Raw genomic sequence first — 11,129 nt, 5'->3', positions numbered from 1 at the left:
TTGAATGTAGAGCTTAAAACCTGATAGTTCGGTCATTATCTTAAAACATTAAATGTTAATATAGTGTCTACGAGTTGGGTTGGTCGGGTAGGTGACTTGAACAACTTGAATAGAGTTCACAACCCAGCTCAACACTCTATTTTTGAGTTGGGTCAAGTTATCGAGTTTTTTATTTTATTTTTTATAATTATTTTAAAAAAATCATGTTTATCCACGGTATATGTTATATTAATAACTAAAATCTTATAAATCTTAGATATTAAGCATTTACAAGTAAAAAACGCATGAGTAACATTGGTTATAAACCTCAAATATTATTAATTTTAACAAAAAAATAAATAAAAGTAGGGTAGAGTTGTAACCCTATTTTCACGTTGGCTAGGTTGATGATCCAACCAAAAACTAATGACATGCGAACCGACCTGAATTTTCGATTTTTCAAACATTCATCCAAACCAAACCTAAAAAATTCTAACCTTACCCAAATTTTTATGGTTTAGGTTGGGTTGGTTTTCGATCATATGAATACTCCTAAATGTTGTTCCTAATCACCAAACCAGCCACTGTCCTCGGAGATTCCCCAAGTTAAGCACTGTACACTTGTCCCAACCAAACCAATGGATCTAAATCGGTTTATAAAAATTATATATTTAGCTAGATATTTATTTAAAACACTATATAAAAATATTTGTTTACGTATTTTTATACATTGAACGAACGTGCATAATTTGGTATTAATTTTTATTTCAAGAGAAATCTAAGCCTAATTAAAAACTATTAAACTCGATTTAATAGTTTAATTTAAATAACATTTAGATTTAAAAAAAGCGAATATTATTATAAACCTATCACTAATAAAAATATGATTTAATCTTTCAAAGGAGTTGACTTAAAAAAAACTACAATATGATTAGAAATTAGGCTAAAGCATGATACTTGATACCACGTCTTATCCATAGAAATTGTTGCTTTATTTTATACCCGAAATTATTATTTTAATTGGGCCATGTATTATGGGCCAATAAATAATTGAGCCAAGCTATTATGGGCCGAAGGACCTGAACCAGGCCCATATTCAAATAGGGGAAGGCAACGGGATGCAAATTGTGGGGAATTTTACCATTGAGTCCTTGTAAATTTAATAATAACAAAATAGCGTAAAATGTAAAATAAAAGCTAGTTTCGAAGTCACTTTTGCCGGGTGCTGCTTGCCTGAGGGGTTTTCTTGGCGAGAAAGTTTTTTCGCGGCTCCGCTGCTATATCCTTCGAGCTCTCAATATCCATTTCCCCCACAGATCCTGAACCCGTTGAAGCCCTAATTCATCTGAATCAGAAGCCATGAGCCGTGGAAGTGGAGGAGGATACGATCGTCACATTACTATATTCTCACCCGAGGGCCGCTTATTTCAAGTCGGTATGTATGCAATTCCTCTTCGATCTCGTTTTTTGTTTCGATCGAACTAGTTGAACTATATGCTAGGGCTTGACTTTTTCAATTAATGTTCAAGAATCATTGTTTCTGAAGTGATTTAACTTGGCCGTGTAAGTTTGAGTGGTGAAAACTCTCATTAAAGAAAGAAATATCTCCCTTCTGAAGTGTGAAGGTGTTTTTGTTGGAAGTATGGATGAGTGTGGTGTGGTAACGGTAGGGGCTCTGCTTTAATTAAATGTTTCGAGTGTTCATTTCATTTGGGATTACTGTCGAGTGAATGTGTTTAAGTATCCATCGGACGGAATTTAGGGGAAACGCGGAATCTATTTTCGTATTTGCTGCGGGTTAACGAAGGTCTTTTTTTTTTTTTTTCCTCTTATAAGTAATTTAGTGTATTGCCTTTGATCTTTGCGAGTGTTAGCCTTTTCTTGAGTGCGGTGTATTTATTGAATATTTGGAAACCTTAGGCTGGAATCGCTAGGATTAACATTTAACACGTCTAGGACGCTGGCTTTGCTTTTAGTGACTCCTTGTATTAGAAAAGATTGCACAAGGAATTGTTTCCAATCAGTGAATTGTTATCATATCCCAGACGTCTACATTTTGAACGAAGTTATGCTTATCAAGTTTTTTTCCATTTGGTTTTGAGTTTTAGCTTGTCAGCAATTTTATATCTTCATGAATTCTTCATTTTGAAATCATCAACTAGAGTATGCATTCAAGGCTGTGAAATCTGCTGGAATTACCTCGATTGGTGTCAAAGGAAAGGATTCGGTTTGTGTTGTGACTCAGAAGAAGGTTCCGGTGAGTATTATTGGTTTGGCCATGCCATTTCCTCAGACTCTCCTGAGCTGAAAATTTCGTTTCACTTATAGTAATGCCCATTGTTTTTGCAGGATAAACTTTTGGATCAGACAAGTGTCACTCACCTTTTCTCCATCACTAAGTATCTGGGCTTGCTCGCAACTGGCATTACAGGTTTCTTTTATGTCTTTTTGCCACTTATTGTTCAATAAAGAATCATGATTCAAGACAGATTTCTTGTCTTATGCTTGTATCAACCTCAGAATCAACTGGTGGCGATGATGAAAGTGTACACATTGTGAGATGGCAGCTTATGATAAGTTGGTTCAAGAGGAATTCCTTGACTACATTCCCGTATTAGTCTTTTTAGGTTACACGTGTGTTTACTCAGGCTAGTGCTAATGATGTCTATCACAGTGATAATTTTTTTCTACACTACATTGTACTGTTTTTAGTTCAAAGTACCACATGCAGTTGCTTCATTGTAAAAATCTACTTTGCTCAAATTTGGACGATAGAATTCCTTATCCAATTTTTCTATACCACTCAGCTGATGCCAGATCATTGGTTCAACAAGCAAGGAATGAAGCAGCAGAGTTTCGATTCCGATATGGCTATGAGATGCCTGTGGATGTATTGGCTAAATGGTATTCTGATTATTTCTGTCTACAATATTTTCCTTGCCTTTTGAGTTATCAATTGCATAGGAAGTGCCGGTGATTTGTTTGTCTAAAGTTCTGTGGCAATATTTAACTATGTTACGGTATTTCTTTTGAGTTTAGACAAGGCTTTTAAGCACAGACACTTTTGTTGATGTTGCTTTCCAAGTTAGATACATGGACATCAATCATTGAGTTTTGGTATATCACAGCAGGCACTAGACTAATGATATTGGAATTAACTGTTTTGCAGGATTGCTGATAAATCACAAGTCTATACCCAGCATGCTTATATGAGACCACTTGGAGTTGGTTGGTTTCTGGTTTATTTCGTATTTTAGATCCACATAGTGCTTGCTTCAACCTATTATACTATTTGTCATTAGCTTTTGAACTTGTCATTATCCATCCTTTAAATTCTTTTTCTCTTCCTTCTGATTTTTCTTTAGTGGCAATGGTTTTGGGCATTGATGATGAGTTTGGACCTCGCCTCTATAAATGTGATCCTGCCGGTCATTTTTTTGGTCACAAGGTAAGTCACCTTCTAGAAGAAAAATTATTGGGACAGGAATTTAATGCCAATTTGCAGCATGTACCTATGTTCTAAATTTTATATTTTCCTTGAGGTAGATGCCACATTGGCAAAGATTTCCATTCAAATTCCTTTCCAGATGATGTTGCTAAAAAAAAAAAAAAAAAAAAAAAAAAAAAAAGAAAAGAACTCTTAGAATTAAAGCTTTATAGATTTAGCTCATATTTAAATACATACAATTTGATGGGTGTGATTTCTTAAGCTACCAGAGGGTGGGTTGTGGAATATAAGGAAACAACTAGTTATTATATTGTCTTGCTTGTAGTTTGAAATTGTATTTATTTATATAAAAGTAGTATGGATATGTATTTTTTTATAAAAAAATTATTTAAATTATAATAATTTGCTTTCAAATGTAAAATTTGTTGATCATCATCATTATAGTGATGCGTAGAGAGCCTTTGCTATGTAGAGTGCACTGCACTTGAGCTGCTACACAATCTACCCGATTCGATAGTGGATGAAGGCATGGGTTGACTTTTGAAAAATGACTAATTCTTTCTTAAGATCTGAACAAAGGATTGTTTTAATTTCTTATTTGCTTTTATATTACCAACTATACTTGTTTGTTATGTGCTCCCATGCTGTAGTTTCTTTTACCTTTTAAACTTGACATTAGTATTTGGTTAACCATGCGAGTAAGAATTCACAACTATGTGATTTAGGCCACTAGTGCTGGACTTAAGGAGCAGGAGGCTATTAATTTCTTGGAAAAGAAAATGAAGAATGATCCTGCTTTTACTTATGAGGAGACAGTGCAGGTAGATCTCATTTAATTTCAAATGTTTAGACCTTGTACCAGTCACATAGTTTTATCTTCTCTTTCTTGTTTTAATAGTTAGGAGGCATCAATATATCTATGCATACTTCCTGAAAGAAATTTTTACTCTTAATGTTTTAGTTATTCAGAATTGTTAGACGAACACGACTCTCCACAATGGTACGATATTGTCCACTTTGAGCATAAACTCTTATGGTTTTGCTTTGGGCTTCCCCAAAAGGCCTCGTACCAATGGAGAGAATATTCTTTGTTTACAAACCTATGACCATTCCCTAAATTAGCCGACGTGGGACTTTCATCATCCAATAAAAATAATCCATATTTTTCCTCAACTGTTTTGCTTAGAAAGAGAACTGGGGACTTAATTCGAAATATTCTCTGAAATTACTTTGGACCTAATATTCGTCGTTTTTTTCATTTCATGTTCCAAAGCGCGGTTTTGATACTGGTGGCAACATAGAAATGCAAATCTGATATGATTTTGACTATCTTTTTATGTGATAATCTTGTTTCTAGACTGCAATTTCTGCACTTCAATCAGTGCTGCAAGAAGATTTCAAGGCCAATGAGATTGAGGTACTTAAATTTCATCGTTTCTTCTCCAACAATTATGCTTGAGATTCTATCAAATAGAATGTTTAATCCAAATTCTGATTTGACGCGCTAGCTTCCACTGTGTTGTTGACCAGTAGTTATGTTATTGTCTGCAAAGGGTCACTGTATTCCACTGTATATATGTTACTTAGGTAAACTGCACCATAATTATGAAGATAACACGAATGTATTTACAACGTTTACAGGTGGGAGTGGTTCGGTCGGAGAATCCCATCTTCAGAGTATTAAGTACTGAAGAAGTCGATGAGCATTTGACTGCCATCAGCGAGCGAGATTGATTGACGCAAACCTCTCTGGACAAGCATATTGAGAACGTCTAACGACTTCGTTTCAGATGTCGGTTATCGCTGAGTTGCGTGCTTTATATATGCAAGTCCTTGAGGTAGTAGTAGTTGTACTTGCTTCTGAATTGCTGTAGACGGTGACATTCCCATTTTACTTAAAACACTACATCAAAAACAAGTCATCTTTAGAATTTGTATCTCAGAGAAACTCATCATGTTACATTATTTAACTCCCAATTCCCGTGTCTAATAACATGATGGTAAGTAGATTATGAACCCTCTTTCTCTATTTCTCATGATGCTAGAGATAAAAACTCGTAAAGCTTACGGTATTACGTGGTCGTTTGTATGATGTCCCACATTGACGGGTTTTAAAGCCTTGAGGGGAAGCTCAAAAGGAAAAGCCTAAAGAAGACAATATCTACTATCTCGATCGATGGATTGGATTGGTGTAGTTCTAGAATTTGTGGGGCTTTGACTAGATACTTTTAAGTTTATGTGGAGCATTCATTGATAAATTTAAATTATAGTCGTCGTTATCTGCATTGTATGGGGACAGGGGAAGCAATAATTTCAGCTCTTGTTATTGGGCAGTCCCCCTGCTCCACCAATTTATCTTATTATTATTATTATTCATTAAAAGATATTAGTGGACACAGAAACCAGGTGGAGGTGGCCGACTATGCTCATAAAATCGGATCTTTTTTTTATTCAGAATAATCGCCCAGGTATATGCTCTCCTCTTCTTTCTACAAATATAACCCTATTTTTTTTTATTATTCATTTCTTTGGCCATACTCGACCTAATTCTGTTTTTAAATATCATTTGTTAATTTATAATATTATTAATGAATATTTATGACATCATTATTCATACATTCCGTTGACTTCAGTTTTTGTTTACTTCAAAGAGAAAAAAAAAAAAATATTAATTGTTTTTTATGGCACGTATTTCGGTTTTGGTATTAGTTATAATAATAACTACCCGAGGGTCTTCTTCTTGTTATCTTTTAAATTGATTTGTTGCTCAATTAATGGATTCCAAATTGACACGTATTAAATATGTTTTTATTTTCTAATAATAAATGTTATTGTATATGAGTTTTATTTAATAAACCGTGATGTGGCGCACGTAATAAAGAAATTGAAGTTCTCTTAGTGAGGGCCTATTCATAGGTTGAATTGTGTTGTTTATCTAACCGGCCAAGTTCCCCGCTCTGTGAGTTTTTCATTTTTGGACATCTTCTCGAGATTTTAAAATGTATTTATTAGGAAAAGTTTCCGCTCTCTTACAAATAATGTTTTGTTTCTCTCTTTAATTGACGTGGGATCTCATAATTTATTTTAAAATGATCATTTTGATTCTTGTGTGTAAAGTTATAACACAAATTTTATGCACAATTGAAACCGTTTAATATGAACTTGTAACTATTAAACATTTTGAGGAGAGAGAAAAAATGAAAAATAAAAAATGAAGGGACTGAAAATGTATATGAACTCAAAATGAACAAAAATATTGAATGTAATTTAGCTTGCTATATATTGCCGTCAACCTCACGATTTTAAAACGCACATTAGGAAGAGGTTTTTATATCTTTAAAAGAAATATTTCGTTTCCCTCTCCAACCAACGTGAGATCTCACAATTCACTTATTTTGGGGGCTCAACATCCTCGTTGGCACAGCACTAGATGTCTGGCTTTGAATACCATTTATAACAGTCTGAGACCACGTTAATAGATTGATTCGCTTTAGCTCGTTATGTATCCCCGTCAGTTTCATGATTTTAAAACATGTATATTAGAGAGATATGTAATAGGCTAATGTGGATTTCCATGTTAGGGGCAAATTGAAATGAAATAATCATATATTAGTTGTAAAGAGTTTCGAATTTAAACATAAATCAATAAATAGAATATAATTTTTTTTATTATCGTTATTCTCCGTTAAACTACAAAAAATAATTAAATAACTAATTCTTTGTAAACAAATTACAATTGATTAAAAGACCTTTTATTTTATGTTATTTATAATTTGTGTGAATTAATATGTAATCGACCAAGACTTCAGATGATTATTGGAATGTAATTGGAGAAATTAGAATCAACAAATTACATGGAGAAAATTTTCACACGTAGCCGCACGGTACGTGTTTAGGAGTACACGTGGTCGAATAGCATTGGTTGGTTAATTATAGAAGAAAGCCTTTCCAAAACCAAAACAGCACATATTTGCTAACATTAGTCTGAACTGGAATAGCTGCTTAGCTGGCAGTCTAATATTCAACGGCTCAGAATTACCGACAGCGAATTTGGATGACGTGGCCGAACCTCATTAGATCCTTTATAAGCCTTCATCTTCAAGTCTCATCTTCATGTCCATCTCTTCTCCGTAACTCCAAACGCGCCCTTTCTCCTTCGTCTCTTTGCCTGCGATTATTTTCCCCGATTTTCAGTTCGACATCTGCCGGGAACATCGCGAAAAATCTGCCTCTCTTCGAAGATTCTGATCGTAATACAAGCGAGAGCGTTTGATTTTCTTGGCGAAGGATTCTGATCGGAACTGGTTGTCTTTGTATTGGTTGAATTTTGAATTTGAAATGGTTTTCATCTGTGAAATTTCGTCATCCGATGAAGATGAAGGAATCGGTGAGAAGGAGAGATAGCAATAAAAGAAGCCGCGAAATTAGGCGGAGGGAGAAGGAAATCTTTTAATATCTGTTTTATCTGCTTTCTTGGTAAGATTTCTTCTCGATTTTCTCTTTTCGTATTCGAATTAGGAATTTCGAAATTTCTAGGGTTCTTCGTTGTTTATAGACAATATTGCAATCGTTTCGTAATATGGAACTCTGTTTTGAACATATAGTTCCAGATTCTGTTTGCAGAGTCGTGATTTCTGCAATCCTTCTCATCGTTACCTAAAGCGAAATATCGAAATTTCTAGGGTTTTTTCGATGTTATAGATAAGTAATACGGTCGTTTGGTTTGTGGAACGCGGTTTTGATATCATAATTTCAGTTTCTGTCTGCAGAATCGCCATGTCTGCCACCGTTCTTAGCGATACAATCCTAGAACCTCAAGCAGCATCGACGAAGCTAATCGCTCATATGGAGGTGGAGTTCGTTAAATGCTATTGCTGCGGACTCATAGAGGAATGCACACCAGCGTACATACAACGTGTTCGTGAACGTTACAATGAACATTGGATCTGCGGCCTCTGTTCCGAGGCAATCAACTACGAAATCCTCCGTTCTCGAAGCCTAATCACGGCGGAGGAAGCCATGGAAATACACATGAACCTCTGCAAAAAATTCACAGCGTTGAAACCACCTCCAAATCCTGCGGTGCATTTGATATCAGCGATGCGACAGATTTTGAAGCGCAGTTTAGATTCTCCCTCAAGGGCCGTGAGGTCGATGCCAACAAGTCCGATGAAGAAAGCCTCTCGCCCGCCGCCACTCGCTCGCACGGGAAGCTGCCTATCTTCCCTCTCTGGGTCGTGAATCATCAAAGGTACAGGATTCCATGGACCAACAAAACTCAATCAAAACTGAACATATTGGGATCCAATAATACTTTATATTCCATAAACATAGACCTTATCATAGGCTGAATTATACAATACGCTTCGTGATGCCTGGTTTTTTTGTTTTTGTCATAATTGGCAAAATTCTAACCATTTTCCTTGTGTAATTTAGCTTGAATATTAATAAAAGTTGAATTTCTGTGCAGTAATCTACTTGTTTTTTTTCTTTTTCGTTACTCAATATCAAATGTTTTTTCTTTATATAAATATAACATTACTATTATTATTATTATTATTTGCTTAAATTATTGAATTGGTTGAATTTATTTTGAGAGCATATTGTTCAAGTACTTGAAGCTTGTAAAAATCTTTAAATCAATTACATTTTATGAATTTCAGTATCATTAAAATAGTAATAAAAATCAACCAATTTCTAAAATTCTTTTCGAGAGATACTCTAAATAAAAATTTAGTCACTGTTCTGTGATCTCATTTGGGGCTCTTCACTGGCACATTGGTGTTTGGCTCTAAGGGATCTCACAATCCCCCTCTTGAGGTTCAACGTCATTGCTAGCAAATCGCTCGGTGTCTAGCTCTAATACCATGTTAAGAATTAAAGACCTCTATAATGGTATGCTCGATGGGGATCTCACAATCCACTCATTGGGGCTCAACGTCCATATTAAGTATTAGAGACATTCACAATGGTGTGATATTGTCCGGTTCGGGCAAAACCATTTGGTTTTCCTAAAAGGTCGGATTACAATGTAGATATATTCCTTACCAATTATCAACTGATGTAGGATTCCTCTCCCAATCATTCTCAACAATCCTCTCATCGAATAAAGTACACCATCCCCCAAGGCCTATGGAACCAACCCTGAACAACCTCCCCTTAATTGAGACTCGACTTGTTCTCTAGAACCCTCGAATAAAGTATATCCTTTTTTCGACACTTGAATCACTTTTGACTACACTTTCGAGACTTACAATTTTGTTCGACATTTAAATTTTTTATTGATATGGCTAAGTTAAGAGCATGGTTTTAATACCATTTGTAACCGACCAAGCCCATCGCTAGCAAGTATTGTCCGCTTTGGCCCGTTACGTATTGCCATTAGCCTCACAGTTTTAAAACACATATTTTAGGGGGACAGGTTTCCATGCCCAAGAAATGGGGACGATGTGAGATCTCACAATCCATCACCTTTGAGAGCCCAGCATCCAGATCTCACTCGTACCACTCGGTGTATGACCCTAATACCATTTATAACAGCTTAAGCCCATATTGTCATCTTTAAGTTTTCCCTTCTAAAAAATGTTTTGTTCTCTTCTCAACTCTTCTAGAATCTCACGCTAAAAAAAATAAGCTTACAACAAAAAAAAAAACTTAACGAGAATTTTTCTCATATTTTGGTCAATTTCTTTTTTATTACTTCTAATAATTTATATAATTTATTCTAAGTTTAGAAGTGAAATAAAAGATTTAAAAATTTCAAGACTAAAAAGTCTAAAATAAAATTATAATAAAATCAATTGCCAAAGCATCTCAATCCATCCATCCATCAATTTTCACATCCTATTTCATACAATCTTCCAAATATTTCCAATAACATCATCCAACTACTCCTAAATTTGTCTTTACTAATCATTAATAAACGTTAATATTTATTTCTATCTAAAAAAACGTGTAATTTCCTTTTGTCTTCTTTCTTACCGTATTTAGAGGCATTTGTGGGTCCTAATGGATTACGTGTTCAACCATTTTGTAGACCAAACTCAATTATTCATATTATAAATTTATTTAACTCAAACTCTAAACTTTTTTAAATTGAGTTCGATAGTTTGTGTTGTTCATAAGAGTAAAATGTTAGTTTATAAAACGTTTATTTATTTACTTTCAAACATTTAATTAAAATTTACCATACAATTTCAATATATATTTTGGAAAATTAGTTTTAAATAGTTAAAAATTATTTTTGAGAATAAATAATAAAAAAAAAATAAATAAAATCAAAATAAATTAATGTATATATAATTATATTGTAAAAATTAAAATAAATTGGCTAATCTAATTTAAATTTATAAACCAATTCAATCTCTCAAAAAATTTTAAATTCAAATAAGTTTCTAATCAATACAAATCATAGAAATTGGATTAGATTGGGTTAATCGGTTTCTTTTAATTGGAGGACTCTTTTTTTTTTTTTTTTTTTTTGGAAAAAAGAAGATGCAATATGATAAATAATATATTAGTTTTATTTGATTTTGTCAAGTTTTAAAGTACCATTCCAAAGCATTAGTGGATGAATCATTGATACCTTTACTTTCTATTTTATTATCTTTTTTTTTTCTACAAAATTTGTTTCATAAAGAATTAAAGATTAGTCAATTTCCAAATCACCACTTTCTATAAATATATATTTATAAATTAGCAA

The 11,129-nt window shown here is 33.8% G+C and overlaps 1 protein-coding gene and 1 long non-coding RNA gene across 2 annotated transcripts; both read left to right on the top strand.

The window, feature by feature from the left end:
* Window positions 1-1,179: 1,179 nt before the first annotated feature.
* LOC111455988 (proteasome subunit alpha type-6) lies at window positions 1,180-5,446 on the top strand. Its single transcript, XM_023097664.1, has 9 exons — window positions 1,180-1,414; window positions 2,142-2,236; window positions 2,329-2,410; window positions 2,787-2,883; window positions 3,149-3,207; window positions 3,345-3,427; window positions 4,153-4,248; window positions 4,785-4,844; window positions 5,069-5,446. Exons 1-9 carry the CDS (start codon window positions 1,339-1,341, stop codon window positions 5,159-5,161), a joined length of 741 nt encoding a protein of 246 aa, XP_022953432.1. The 5' UTR covers window positions 1,180-1,338; the 3' UTR covers window positions 5,162-5,446.
* Window positions 5,447-7,521: 2,075 nt separating this feature from the next.
* Window positions 7,522-8,900, top strand: LOC111455989. Its single transcript, XR_002712679.1, has 2 exons — window positions 7,522-7,903; window positions 8,184-8,900. It is a non-coding gene; the product is annotated as an uncharacterized LOC111455989 (long non-coding RNA).
* The last annotated feature ends 2,229 nt before the right edge of the window (window positions 8,901-11,129 follow it).

This window comes from Cucurbita moschata, unplaced genomic scaffold, assembly GCF_002738365.1.
Source record: "Cucurbita moschata cultivar Rifu unplaced genomic scaffold, Cmos_1.0 Cmo_Scf00018, whole genome shotgun sequence".
NCBI classification, from domain to species: domain Eukaryota; kingdom Viridiplantae; phylum Streptophyta; class Magnoliopsida; order Cucurbitales; family Cucurbitaceae; genus Cucurbita; species Cucurbita moschata.
The sequence above is the reverse complement of the archived record's forward strand: the minus strand, read 5'-3'. Positions and strand labels throughout refer to the sequence as shown.

Coding starts and splice junctions, on each gene's coding strand:
- LOC111455988 (XM_023097664.1), top strand. CDS start 1,339: ATGAGCCGTGGAAGTGGAGGAGGATACGATCGTCACATTACTATATTC. Junction 1,415..2,141: donor GGGCCGCTTATTTCAAGTCG/GTATGTATGCAA, acceptor ATCATCAACTAG/AGTATGCATTCAAGGCTGTG. Junction 2,237..2,328: donor TGACTCAGAAGAAGGTTCCG/GTGAGTATTATT, acceptor TTGTTTTTGCAG/GATAAACTTTTGGATCAGAC.